General features: G+C 33.9%; 1 protein-coding gene across 2 annotated transcripts; it reads right to left on the bottom strand.

Moving 5' to 3' along the window:
• Window positions 1-1141: 1141 nt before the first annotated feature.
• LOC123302161 (protein BCL9 homolog) lies at window positions 1142-11404 on the bottom strand. 2 transcript variants are annotated; one of them, XM_044884988.1, is made up of 9 exons: window positions 11294-11404; window positions 10994-11204; window positions 10022-10165; window positions 8353-9176; window positions 7274-7628; window positions 5999-6694; window positions 5747-5799; window positions 5568-5662; window positions 1142-2980 (listed from the first exon to the last, which is right to left on the bottom strand). In XM_044884988.1, the coding sequence occupies exons 2-9, from the start codon at window positions 11091-11093 to the stop codon at window positions 1276-1278; spliced, it is 3972 nt and encodes a 1323-aa protein (XP_044740923.1). In that variant the 5' UTR covers window positions 11094-11204; window positions 11294-11404; the 3' UTR covers window positions 1142-1275. The 2 variants fall into 2 exon arrangements, with proteins under 2 accessions (XP_044740923.1, XP_044740922.1); XM_044884987.1 differs by having other exon boundaries at window positions 5568-5799.
• Between the last annotated feature and the right edge of the window lie 3598 nt (window positions 11405-15002).

The following is a 15002-nucleotide window of genomic DNA, read 5'->3' on the forward strand; positions in this document are numbered from 1 at the left end:
AATGGGCTTCAAAAATAAAAGAAAAAATCAATAAAATGCATAAAAAGTATGAGTTTAATTTTGTAGCCAGTGGACGATCAAAAGCGTATTCTGCTTTTGGTCCAAGTGTTGCAATCAGATATTATTGACCCAAAAATAATATTTTTGGATAAATTCCTTTAAAAAACACAGAACTCTCAAGATTAGAAAAATTTCAGTCAGTGATTACACTACCCTCCCCTCAATCTCTGTGAACACTTGAGACCATGGAGGTTAGAGAGAAGGAGAACGATCGCTACGCGCTAAAGCATTAGTTCGTCTGTACCTGAAAATTTGTAGAATTTATAGTTCATTTTTCAGCCACCAGCCGCGCTGTCCTCGGTAAGTAGTATCTGCGAAGTTAGCTGTTTATGTGTATAAGTATATAAAGTTATTTGCATAATGTACAAATTTAACAACAGCCCGCTTTTATTGAAACAACTTAGCGATCGCAGCGCCTCACTTATTTTGACCGTATTTCTGGGACACTATTTCCTACAGCGATCGTTCTCCTCTCTAACCTCCATGGATAATATATAAAAAAAAATGGCGAAAGATTATGTTTTACTGATACTGGTGATAATAATCGAAGGGATAAAACCGAAAAATGATCAAAATGATTTTCTGCAAAGAGCATTTGGCTCAAGAATTCAAAGTTGGACCTTTTAACGGAAAATATTAAAATCTGTACCCAACTTTTTATGCGTCTGATTTTTTGAGTAAAAAGAAACAAAAAATAGGTTAAACAATGAAGGAAAATCAGGGGTGGGAAGCAGTTAATGATAGGGACGTACTAGTAGTTATTTAGCGCCGAAAATTTTTATATCGATTTTCTTTGTTTTTCTCAAATTTTCATTTGTTTTACATTTAAAAGTAAATATTTTTTTGTTTTTCTTTTTTTTTTTTATTAACATTATTTATAAACTACTCAATTTTCTCTTGTTTTTTGATTAATTAGAAAATTTTACAAGTTAATCCATCTGATTTTTTTGTTGTATGTTCAAGTTTTTTGTGTTTTGTGTGTCCTGTTTTTTGTTTTTTTCGTTTTTTTTAATTTTTTTTTTGTTTTTCCGATTTTCTTTTGTTTTTTTTTTTTTTTTGTAGAGCTTAAATAATTGCTTGAGTATGTATAATATTTATATAACACTTAAATTCACAAATTTTAAAACATATAGAAATTTGTTGATCATAATTATTGCGAGATTTTTGAATCGTAGTGTATTGTCTATGAGTTCGCGTTGATGATGTCACAATGAGTCATTTTGACATAAAATACATACCCGGTGGACCACCTTGTGGAGGACCTTGAGGTGGTCCAGGTCCTTGACTATTCAACTGGCTTCTAGTACTTGTCGCATACAATTGTTGTTGAAAATTATGAAATTGTTGTGCATAATTTGGATCAGCTGTTGTTGCCCCCGCCCCGAACGGTGAACTCTTGTACGCGTTGGTTTGTCCAACGGATGGTGGTAACGGTTGACTGGCATCTGGTGCACACATACCGCGTCCCATTGGTCCTTTAGGACCACCCATTCCGGGACCAAACATTTGTGGACCCCCCGGACCTGATGGTGGATACATACCATCGCCACCTAAACCAGTCGGATCAAAGCCCCCCATTCCACCATGCATTCGTATTGAAGGGTTCATACCAGGTCGTAAACCTCCCGGACCTCCAGGATTTCTCATGTTAGGACCCCCTCCCATTCCCATAGGCATCATACCTTGGGGTACCATTCCTCCAGACATGGGTCCCATTTTACCCATCATCGGTGGTCCGTTCATTAAACTTGCCATAATTCCATCGTTATGCATAGGTCCACCGCCTCCATCCATATGACCCATATTATTATTGGGTCCACAACCTGGGAAATATTGCATATTTTGAGCACCTATATTTTTACCATCCATGTTTGGATTGGCGAAACGTAAAAATTCTAAACTTGGTGGTCCACGCGGATTTTGTGGACCCATTTGTGGTCGTGCAGGTAAATACTGTATGGTGTTCGGGGCACTTGCTTTCACTTGTACATTTGTACCATTATACGGTGGCATTTGTCCCATATTCGGTCGCATTATTCTTTGTGGTGACATGAATGGCATATTTTTTGGGGATCCAATACCACCAGAATTATATACATGTGGTCCACCGGGGCCCATTCCCATCATACCACCATCCAAATCTGGTACACAACCCATATCTGGACGACCCATATCCATTGGTGATGCATTTACACCCCCATATGGCATCATACTTGGACCTGAACCAGGGGGTTGACCATTTAGAGAGCTTGTACTGGTCAATAATTGACTCATTTGTGCTAGTGATGAAATTGGATCGAAATGTGATCCTTTTGGATTTCCTGGCAAACCATTGTTACTATTTGGATTTAAAGGTACATTGTCTGCGCGTTGTCCAGATGTGGATATTGGAATATCGTTCGGTTTTCCAGATGGTGAAACAGCCATCATATTTCCACCACCTGGTTTCGCACCGGGTGGTTGTTGTTGTTGCTGCTGCTGTTGTTGTTGCTGCTGTTGCTGCTGCTGCTGTTGTTGTTGTTGTTGTTGTTGTTGTTGCTGTTGTTGTTGCTGAGCGAACGCATTTGGAGATCCACCAACACCCATAATTGGATATCGATTATGACCATCGAGAGGACTTGCATTTGAGAATCTGACATTATTCGCATCAGGATTGTTTGACTTCATGTTGTTTGGATCATTAGGCGGTCGTGGGTTACCGGGAGCTTGGGGACTTGGTCGTGGATTCTTTGAGTCAATTGAATTTGGACTGGGTGCTGGAAGTCGATAACAATCAGATTGTGGGTTTGATGAGTTGATTGGAAAACGTGGACCCATGTCCACTGATGATGGCGTTAATGGTGTATTTGGAGCAGACACTCTGGTACCATTATTTCCACCTCCAGAACACATTTCCCCCGGAAATCCGCTTTCTAATGACCTGTAAATAAATTTTGTTTAAATTTTGTTTTTAAAACATTTTAGAAATTTCATAAATTAAATTCTTTGATCGATTGCTTGCGCTAAAATATCCATCAAATTTATTTATCGAAAAAAGATTTTTAGAAAGTAAATCAAGCTTTCGATTTTAAAGATTTTTAATTTCATAGCTGCGCGGATTGATATCTTAAGAGACACAAATCAAATCGAATTTAATCTGGTGGCATCGTTTTCGCCAGGTCGTAATATCCGGTTCTCGATTCTTACGATTTTCAATTTCATCAATGTGAGGACCGATATCTTAAGAACCACAAATGAAATCAAATTTATACCGATGCCACTGTTTTCACCAGGTCTCAACTGGTATAACACTATGTTTTTTATCCAAATTGAAGAACAATTAAATTCCCCGAATTCTTCCAATTTTTTTAAGGGATAGCCTTTAATAAATTGCGAAAAAGGAAAAAAATTTTGATTTCGATTATGGTGAAAATCATCTTCCAACGTAATTTTGACCCATAAACAACAAATATCAGTTTTTTTTTAACGTCCAACTTTCCCGAACCGAATATCAAGCCCTCGATCCTTGCGATTTTCAATTTCATCGCTATTATCTTTGAAGCACAAATTAAATTGAATTTTAACTGGCGGCACTGTTTTCGCCAGATTAGTCTAAAACGATTCGTTCGTCCAAATTAGAGAAAAATTAATTTCATCGAATTTTTACGATTTTTTTAAGCGTAGTACCCCTTTGAAAAATTACGAAAAATATAAAAAAGTATTACTGTCAATTATACTGAAAATCATCTTCCAAGGTAATTTTGATCCAAAAATAACGATAATCAGGTTTGTTTTGAACGGCCGATGTTCGCTTGTCAAGATATGACACAAAATTTGGTACAAATTAGTTAAAATTTAGTCACAAAAGATTAATAATTTTCCAAAACGCTTAGGTCCAAAGTTTCGGACCCAGACATACGTCGGATCATCAATATGATCGATACCATAATTCTAAATTGGACCTTAATTAATCTTAACTAAGCACATTCTAGGACTAATAATGAAAATAATAAATGAAATAAACACTAAGTACATGCATTTGAGATCGGAAGTAAATATCACTACTAACGACAGACTAGGCTTAGTAGATTTTAGTTTCCAAAAAGTGATATCTATTACCTATATCAGAGCTGTATAACTACAGCAGGGACTGTGGACTTCGCTCGCCTGAAAACACACTAGAGCACAGTTAAAAAGAGTGGTGGAACTCTTGACAGGACCTATCGATTGAACTACCACCTTAATAACATGGGGATCCCTGTTTATACCACTTGTAGGGCCTGCATAGAGGACGATGAAACCTCCATACATGTTATTTGTATCTGCAGAAACTTACAGGGCATCAAATTTAAAATCAGAGTCGTCAGAGTCGGAAATTTTGAATCCAGGGAGAAATCCCAGCGGAAAAGCTGTGGGTTTCCTGCATGGCGTCTGGCCTTGATAGAATCCTATAGCTTCATTTGCTTAAAATAGCATCTCTTACCCGGAGACGTCTTTCCTTCGGGTGGCTGGTTGTTTTCAAGCAGGGCAAAGAGGAGTACCTATTTGCGGAACCCCTCTTATGAATTATTATTATTATAGAAATATAGGATAAAATAGATGAAAGGCTGATGCAGCAAACAAAGTCTTTTTGGGCAATACGAAACTCGGCGATCATTCCTATTGTCGCGGAAAAAAAATCCATAAACAATAAAAAGACCAGTTGTGACACACTTTTTCATCTCTATTTATTTGTTAAACTACATCCGGTTATACAAATAATTTTATGATGTGGGTGAAATCTGTTACTTCTTTCTTATCCAAGCGACGACAGTGTAATTAATTTACCGCCTCATTTACGAAAGTAGCGTTTCGGGGGGTTATTAAACGGATTTATAACACAACCATATTCGTTGTGTGCGTAGTCATGGTAGGGATAATAAAATCGATGCCAGCGCTTTAAGTGAAAAATTTTGGAGATAAAGTGGGCTGTTATGACTAATTTGCAATTATTTACATGTTAATGATATAGAAACTGTCAAATTAAAATGATTGAAAAACACTAATTAATTAAACTTAATGCATTAAAAATTGTGAAAATAAGAAATCAAATTGTACAAATATTATTTTTCAAATGTTAATTATCGTAATTATTTATTTAAATTTGTGAAACAAGAATATTAAATTTTAAATGTAAGTTTTCAATGCAATCCACACAATTATATATGCATCCATTAATTCTATAATTAAAGTAGTGTATCGTTGTCATGGAAACGAAATTCACGCTCGGAGCGAATAGTGCATAAGTCTAAAAATTAAGACAAATATACGGGTTTTAACTAGACATGTATTCAAAACTCGAAAAATAAGTGTTATCGAGAAAGATGCTTCAAGCTAAAAATTTGGGGTTCATTAATGCACATTTCACGTAATCATTTTATTCGACTTGAGCTTTTAGGTTCAATCCTTTACGAAGCTCACCATGTTCCATAACTGATAAGATTTACAAGAATATCTACATTTTAAAGAAATAAATAATATTAGCTTACGGTGGTGATGTGATGTTTCTATCTTTCAGGCTTGTATTTGGCTGCTTCTGAATTGTGAGTTCTTGACCCTCGAATGTGTTGCAGTACTGTATCTGCTGTGGGGACGGCACAGGCATTAAATTAGGTTCCTTATTAGGACTTCCTGAGATGTCGGTAGAACCAGGAGGTAATCCACTTACCATATGTTGTTTTTGAGCCATGGACTGAAGTGTGCGGCAGAACATACCATCCACTAAAAAAAAGACATTTATTTGCAAAATTTGATATTTATTTTTCTACTTATAAAGTTATTCTTATTTTATATAAGAAATAACCCCGGCAAAAGTTTACGAACATTAGTTTAAAGGGAGCTATTCAGAAGTCCCCAAATCACTAATTTTTTGTAAAATTTTAGAAGAGCTTATAAAAACGAAATAATATTTAAAACTTACCTCCATGATGTGTCGATGTAACGACTCCAGGGCCACCAGCTCCAGTAAATTCACTGGACGTACCACCATTCCCGGACGATGCTTGGGCTGTCAATGAATCGGTTGCAGGTGTTGTTGCACTGGGTGAAAAATGTGAGGATATTGGTGTCCCTGGATTACTAATTGTGTTTGTGCCTCGAGGACCACCACTAGGACCCGATGGTGAACTTTGTGATGTTGGACTTTGCGTTGCACTGAAATGTCTATTTAATCCCGAAAATTGTTGCCGATTATTTGAATCGGCTGGTGAATTTAAAGCAGATGATGTACGTGGCGAGGGTAAGGATAAATTTGATGTAGGATTATTTGGAGATGCTGGGCTAGGACTTTGTAATGCAATTGGTACACTTGCAGAACGAGGCGTTTGATGATAGGGTGGCGGTGGTCCTTGTAACCTAGGACCTTGTCCGCTTCCAGGCACTTGTGGTGATAGAACCGATCCAGACCCGGGTGGTAGTCCTGGTGGCATAGGTACCATTCCACGTAATCCTGGACCCATTGGTCCTTCTTGTTTGATTTTATTATCAAAGAATTGATTTTGTAATTTTTGCCATTCCATATGGCCAGGCATTGATGTCGCAGGCATCATTCCTGGACAATTACCAGGTGGACCACCACCTGGCGTGTCCGTTGCATTTCCACCCATGTCATGTTCATCTGTTGAAATATTTATGAAATTTCACAGTTTTAAATTGTTACAAGTTATTTTCAAAACCTTGTATTTGATTAGTTTCAATAAATGTTTTAAAATCAAAATAGTTTTTTATTTAAAAAAATTACAGAACCAAAAAGAACTGTCTTTTCCTTTCGAGAGATTGTATTAGTTTTCATTTTTTGAATTGTGTAAATCGAATCATAATTTACAATATCAACCGTCGAATGGAAATAGTCTTTAACAAAAGGTAGAGACACGTAATAAAAGTTACAAGATATAAAGCAATGGCTCGTGCGCCATGTGAGAGCAAGTTTATGACCCTATCAAATACTTTGACTAAAAATGGCGAACAACGGTAGAGACTTGAGAAGTTGCCACCCAAAAAGGTACTTTCTTTATCCTAACTCAACACACATATAAATTGTCTACCCTCTTACTTAATACAGAAGTTTTTTTGAAAATAAAATCACCAATTGCTTAAATTCGATTTTAAAAATGTGTAAAAGAGTCCTGTTTCAATCAATCAAAATTCGATGATAAAACTATTTTGATTTTAAATGATAATCTATTCGAAATACTACCTCCAATATTCATTGCACCGGGATTTTCTTCAGGAAATAACATTTGTTGCATTTTTCGTAATGTGGCTAATTGTTCTTCACGATGCTGTCGCTGTTGGGGCGTTAAATCTTCATCAGGAACTTTAACACCTTGTAGTGATGGCTCTAAACCAGCCAATGAAGGACTGGTCGGTGCTGTACTTGTTATACAAGGGCTATGGCCTAACATTAATGCAGTGTTTGCATTGCCAGGAGCACCAGGTGCAGATGAAGTGCCTGCAAGACATGCATCATCTAGACTAGGATCAGATAACGGTCCAGTACCATCGGGGCCGGCATTTGGTGGAACAGGCATGCCCATTTGATGATTTGGGCGCTGTAAAATATTACAAAAGATATTAAACAAATTGTCGATGAAAAATTTGTCAAAAAATATTGTCCTGGGACACAAACTTAACATAATAAAAACAAAAAAAAATTCAACTTTTGATTTTTCTTTTATTTCCATAAATATTTTTTCCAGAATTCCATAATAGTTCCCGATTTTATCGGTTGACGTCCACTCTAATAATATCTTTAATTACATTTTCAAAAATAACAAGGTTTTTTGACGGGATCATCAAACGACGCCAAAAAACTTGTATGACAAAAGCTTTACTCATTTTTAAGTTGCCAAACATTCCACAAAATTTTGTAATATGAGCGTATAGCCAATTAGGACATTTAATCCACAAATTCGTTGTAAAATCCAAAAAAATTGTTTCTATTTCTCAAAATACTAAAATTAGTATACCTTGATATATATTTCATATATACAGGGTATAATAAAGTTTTTTTATTATGGTGACATTGGGATCTCCTTTAACTTCAACTTTTTGGTTATCCAAAATTTGTTTGAGTACCAAGTTAAAGTGTTCTATAGGGCCCCCCTTCCTTCTATTAAAATTTCGTTTCGGATTTCGATTTGTCGTAAACCTAGCCCTATTTTTTCGTATTAATTTACTATTTACTCACAAAAATTATCTCTTAAAATAAAATCATTCAAATAACACTTTCTTATCCCTCTACCCTGATAACCAAAATAAAAATAGTGAATATACCTGTTCCCATGGCACATCTGATTCTTGCAACGACGCAATATCGTCAACAATTCCATCGTGTCCTGGAAAACTATCCACCATACCCATCGGTCCACCGCCTGGTTTTGGTGGAAAATTAGGCATACCAGGCATACCACCGGGTGGTCCTTGTTGTGGTCCACCACCGCCCATGTTACCTCCACCACGAGCACATCCTTTATTCTTCATCATTGCAAGACCATTTAACCATTGTGCGGGATTTTGTCGATGAAATTGTGTCAACTTAAGCGGATGTTTCTCAAAATATTTCTTCGTACCAGGTTGAGCACAATGATACGCTATAATGGACTGAAAGTGTCCTTGGAAGACTGCATCGGCACTCTTATTGGCAAGCATCGTCGAGAATACAAAAATTTGACTCTGTTGTTGCATATATTGTACCTCCATATTATTACCGCCGGTGGCTTGTTGAGTCTTGTTTATAACATTACTGACTAGGGGTTGAATACCGTTTGGAGATGGTCGAATATTATGCGATTGTTGCGGCTGAATCATTCCTGGTTGCCGCATATTTGGTGGCATATTTGATGGGCCTAACTCATTAAATGTATCCGTTTGTAAGTCTGGCGGTAATGGGGTTCGATCATTTATAACAGTCTCGTCGGGTATACCTCCAGGTCCACCTGGAGGTACTACAACATCAGGTGCACTATCTAATATGCTTGTCACGTCGGCTGGATCAGTTACTGGTGGTAATGATCCTGGATGTCCAACTCCCATCGGAGGTGGAGCACTCGTTGTGGGACATACTGGATTTGTGTTGTTTCCATTCGTTGTTGGACCAGCTGTTAATTTAAAATAATTCATTATATTTCCTTGGTACACGGTGTTTTGAGCTACACTCACTGGGACAAAATTTCATCAAGATAGAATTATCAAAAAAAATTTACGTAATTTCAAAAACCTGCATCTTCACAAAAAATGATCCATTCTTGACCAAATACAGCTTATTCGACAGATCATAATCTTAAAAAGTGATCGCCGAGTGTAAAATTTATTTTGCATAAAAATCGATATTTCTATTGAACAAGATTGTTCTTTTCTATAAGAAAAAAAAAGAAGCGCTATGGAGCGTTTTCGAACGACCCTTTTTGGGCGGTTATAAACTGACAAAGCAAAAATGCGTTTCCCCTCCCCTAATGTGGCGCCCGCCCTACGTTATAAATTTGTCCTTTTCCTTGGGGCACCATATTGATTGACAGGTCATTCATGCAATTTCGGACATCAAATTTTCGACAATGTTTCTTTTAGAAAAATATTTGGACATATTTAGATGCGGGTTTTTTAATTCTATCAAAAATCAATTTAAACGAATCCTTGGTAGATTCTTGAGATGAAGTACTTAAACGGCACCATCTCGTTTATAAACTCGAGTTCAAAGTCCTCGGGACATACTAGGTGCTTCTGTTCTGTAAGTATAAGATATTTCATCAACTGACAGCAAGCGGGCCCCTAGACAGTTGTTTACTCTTTCTAATGGTTAATCCGATTCTGGTCACAGAAGACTCATTCAATTTTTGAATGATGCCCGGATAAATATAAGATATAGTAATTTAAAGTTAAAAGTGGAATTTTTTTAGCAATTCAATTCTGACGAAATTCTGTGCCGGTGAGTGCATGTGAGACTTACCATTTGTATTTGCGCTACTATTTGGTCTATTACTAACGGTACCAGTACCTCTACTTCCTGGTGATTCTTTAACGTTTGCCGTTGAGGATGTGCTACTCGATGGCGCATCTTCTTCCTTTTTAGGAATAACAGGTTCATTTCCACCTAAATAAATTACATATTTTCAGCTCTAGATTTTAGGACACGATTTAAGTAAAAATACTCTAGAAATTGAAAAATAATCTCTAAAAATTTCCCATCCGATTCCAACTTGTTCTCACGCTCTTTTCCAATATTCAAAACCACGTATGGACTTTTTTCTTTACACTAAGTGGCTTTTAAAGTTCCGTATATCTCGATTTTGGGTTTTTAATACGGGCATAAAGAGCCCTAGAAGAACCCTAACTATTCCCGTAATTCCAAGACCCTGAGCACTTTAAATATTGCCAGGCTTTGATGTAAATTTCCGATATATATAAAGTTAATTTTCCCAGAAAAATTTATTAGCGAATCACTTTTCTGGATACTCGAATAGCTACTTTTGTCTAAGAAAATACTGAACTTTTCCATGACAGCTCTATTGATAAATCAAATTTAAAGACTAGCCCAATAAAAAAATTTTCGGTAAATCATGAACGTTTGGTGCTTTTCCAGAAAAAATATATTCCAAGAAACTTAATCGAACTGTACCCAATTTAATTTTTAATATAATATCATAGGAATTGTAACCTCCTGCCATTTTCATGGTGATTTAGCAAAATTAAATCGCGCGATTATTTTAAAATATTGTATGTCTAAAAATTCTAGCTAGTCATGTGGATTTAACAGACGTAACAGCAAGATGTAAACATACAAATTTCCCGGTTTTTAAAGAAATTTCCATTAATTTCAGAATTTGTAAACTACATAACCTTTAACAGCTATTTTGAACATACAAACAAATTCAAGATTAAACACAAGAAAAATTTTTGACATCAAAAAAATTTAACAAACCTGTTTCCTTGCTGGTTGAATCACAGGATGCAGTAGGCTCTTCTTTAATTTGAATATTATTCGAGGTATCTGCACATTTCTCTAACTTATCCTTAATCATTTTGGCGTGTCCATAAACACAACGACTTCAACGGAATTGTATTCACATTTCAAAACAACAGACAAATCAAAACAAAAACACAAAATATTTGATAAAATTTTTAACCTAATCCTGCAAAAAAACACAAAATTCAATGCTTTTGGTGAAACTTAAAAAAAAAACGGATAGAAGTCACATTATTTTTGTGAAAAAATTTTTACCTGTAAATAAAAACATATAAAATAGAAAAACCGACCTCAAACCCAAAATAGGTTGAATTGGATTTGATAAAACCACATTTTCCCAAAAAAAAATATTTCAATAAAATCCTTTGTGACTCCGAAATTAAAATATTTAAAAAAAAAAAAAAATTGTACTTTGCTTATGGACACTATCTCAAACTCGCATATGTCAAAAACACTAAAATTTATACATCACATTCAAACTCAAACATAATTAAAATTTTATTGTTATTTATTAATTGATAATTAATAAATATTTTCATTGAATTTATTCATTTAATATACATTTTTTGTTGATTTGAAAAAGTTTTCGTTTATTATAGTCTTTTTTTTTGATATACAGTAATTTTACTAATATAGAAGTGCCTTATGGAAATTTGTTTGGAGTAAGCAAATGCAACCTATTGGTCACGTGACTAATAAACTGTATACCGCTGTGCTATGTTCATAAAATCTGACCTGAACATACCATGACATCTATATACATACTAAAATGCCATGAAAACTAAAAATAAATCCGTAAAAATAAAAACGCGGCATGTTTTTTTTTCGTTAAAAATAAACAATATTTGAACTTGAATAGGGGTTATTTATTCCAATTTACTTTAAGATTCAAAAGGATGTCATGGCGATCAGAAATTTCAATAAAAGGAAAAAGTTTGGCCCCAAACCCGACGCGTGTCACATTCCTTCTATGAAAACCATTATGATTGTTAGATTCCCATTTTTCCTCCAATTTGATGTACGTTTCATAGCCGTATAATTTTTCATTCTCGAGATATAAGCATATTTGTAAATGAAAACCTTAAAATTTTAGTTTCATCGTATACATTCAATAACATATACAACTCTTCAATGCCATTTTACTCAATTCCTGTCAAAAATGCGACATATTTTGTAGGAATCATTTTTATACCATGTATATATGAAATATATAAGGTATACTAAGTTTAGTCCGACTAAATTAGTACATTTTCGGTTATCTGTTTATTTGCCCGTCTGTAAACACAATAACTCAAAAACGATAAAGGAAAGGAAAGGAAACATTCTTTTCAATTCTGGATTTTAAGTTCATTTGTGTCTGCTTTAATTTAGTAATGAGTTTCATCAAGTTTATGGTTTAAAGTTATCTTCGAATTTTTCTAGATATTCAATCACTTGAAATGAGTCTACATTAATTATCGTCGGTGATTCTTGGAAAATGATTTTTTTCTCGAATTTTGTGCAACTATGGATTCTGGTCTGATTACTAATGTTTTTAATCAGTACATCTACATGTAAGTTCATAAGCTACGTCACGCTAAATTTCTCCATTTACGACTCCCTCCTCCCTTTCATGATACTTCGTCACACTCTTTACTATCCAATATGAAGATTACGTCACGAAAGCTAGACAAATATAAAATATTTATTATTTCAATAAAGCAATAAATATCTAAAATAACAAGCAAATCGTTTTATCGAATGTCGCGTGTCCTTAGACTACCACTCCCACCCCCTTACCACGCCTTGATACACTAAGCGATATCCCTCCCCCTAGTATGCGAACGTATTTTATGAACATTCCCTAATCAAATTTTAAGCAATTCATTTATTCAGGAGCGTCTTCGCACCGTGTGTGAGTTTTATTGGAGGCGTTTCTATGGTTACGATACACTACTTTAATTATAGAATTGTATGGATGCATATATAATTGTTTGGATTGCATTTATGACTCACATTGAAAATTTAATATTATTGTCTCACAAATTTAAATAAATAATTATAATAATTTAAATTTGAAAAATAATAATTTGTGCAATTTGATTTCTTATTTTCACAATTTTTAATGCATTAAGTTTAATTAATTAGTATTTTTCAATAATTTTAATTTGACATTCACTATAACATTAACATGTAAAGAATTGCAAATTAGTCATAACAGCCTCCTTTAACACACACAACGAATATCTGTAAACCTAAATTATTAGAGTTTTGCGCGTTTGGAGACTTTGGTCATCTATAGTATTGTAAATTTACACCGAAGACCGATGCAAGAGCCTTTGGATGTTCATCATTCATACGCACAGAATTGCTACCAAAAATGATATTTTTGGTATCATGGGATAAGTAAGATTCAATTATTTTATGAATCGAACAAAAAGGTTCTACATTCCAAGTTTTAACCTATATACAGAGGTAAAAATATGCTCCAAATAACAAAAATCTTTCCTTATCTAACACACATACAGTATTCATCCGTTATCCTTCATCCAATATCAAAGTATGTATACACGAAAGTTATTTTATAAATTTGAACTTAGTATGCTTACATACCTATAAAATAAAATATTTTTTTACTGATATAGATAGACCTCTCTCAACAGTAGCATGCACACATAATAAAGAGTGATGCAGACTCCACAACCTTTTTTAATTTGAATAAAAACTGTATATATAACTAAAAAAAAATTCTTTTTTATCTTATTTTAGTTTTGAGATAAAATTATGTTTTAACACTGGTCTGAACTGACGACTCTCGATCAAAATATATCGAGTTTTGGATCTTATTCAAATTTATATTTTTATAAATTTCAATTTTATTGGTGGATTATTTTGTGAAATAATATTAAAAGTGTATTTTTTGTTTGTTTGAAAACCGATATAAATAAATAAATAAATATTTGTGTGAAATATTCACACGACCTGGATGTGCAAGTGTAATAAAGATTAGTTGTTCGAAAATCGAGTTTTTTTTTAGATCCTTAATATAATAAAACCAACACACGTCCTCTATAAATAAATAATTAGTTTAATTAATACCTTATAGTCTCAAGTTTATCAAAAATAGGAGATTACATATATTTAGAAATGGTTAATAAAAAAAAAAAACATAGATTAAAGAGGGTAAAGAAACAATTCATGGATTTAAATGTATTTTTATCGAGTATATTGTTTTTCGACAAATGGATATCTATCATAAAAATATTAGCTGTAATTCTTGGCTTTGAATTGCATAAAATTTTGAATAGAAGTATTTTTTTTACGGATATATAAAGGAAGTTTTCATCCAGGAACAAGATGGCCAGGACCTTCCAATGAAATTTCAGTTTTGTGTTTTTATACCATGTATATATGAAATATATCAAGGTATACTAAGCTTAGTCCCAAGTTTTTTATACCATGTATATATGAAATATATCAAGGTATACTAAGTTTAGCCCAAAGTTTTTATACCATGTGTATATGAAATATATCAAGGCATACTAAGTTTAGTCAAAAGTTTGTAACGCTTAAAAATATTGATGCTACGAATAAAATTTTGGTGTAGGTAAAATTTTATTAAATTAGAAAATCACTAGTTGAAGCTACCTACAAATTGTACGCCTTTACTTACAAGACGTAAAAAAAACAAACGATTACGAAATCAACACTGTCTATACATGGTATTTATACAATTGACTCAGGTAATTTTTTTTCATTTGTTTTTATTTGAAATTTGTTTGAACTTGAGTAAACATTACAGTTTGTAAAATTTGAATGTGGTGATAATCTGAAAATTCACTTATCCATTTGTAAGATATGCAATTTGTATAACATATCTCTAAATGTACTTGCATGTGTAGAAGAAATACTAAAAATTTATTCTTTCTGATATGCAACAAACATTACTGTTATGCCATATACCAATTATTTAGACTAGTTATTA

Source organism: Chrysoperla carnea, chromosome X (genome assembly GCF_905475395.1).
Source record: "Chrysoperla carnea chromosome X, inChrCarn1.1, whole genome shotgun sequence".
Taxonomy (NCBI): domain Eukaryota; kingdom Metazoa; phylum Arthropoda; class Insecta; order Neuroptera; family Chrysopidae; genus Chrysoperla; species Chrysoperla carnea.

What these genes read in the sequence shown, in the direction of transcription:
- LOC123302161 (XM_044884987.1), bottom strand. Translation starts at nt 11,093, where the DNA reads ATGATTAAGGATAAGTTAGAGAAATGTGCAGATACCTCGAATAATATT. An exon ending in CAGATGTGCCATGGGAACAG is followed by an intron (nt 7,629 to 8,352) that starts GTATATTCACTA and finishes AATATTTTACAG; the next exon opens with CGCCCAAATCATCAAATGGG. An exon ending in CGGTGCAATGAATATTGGAG is followed by an intron (nt 6,695 to 7,273) that starts GTAGTATTTCGA and finishes ATATTTCAACAG; the next exon opens with ATGAACATGACATGGGTGGA.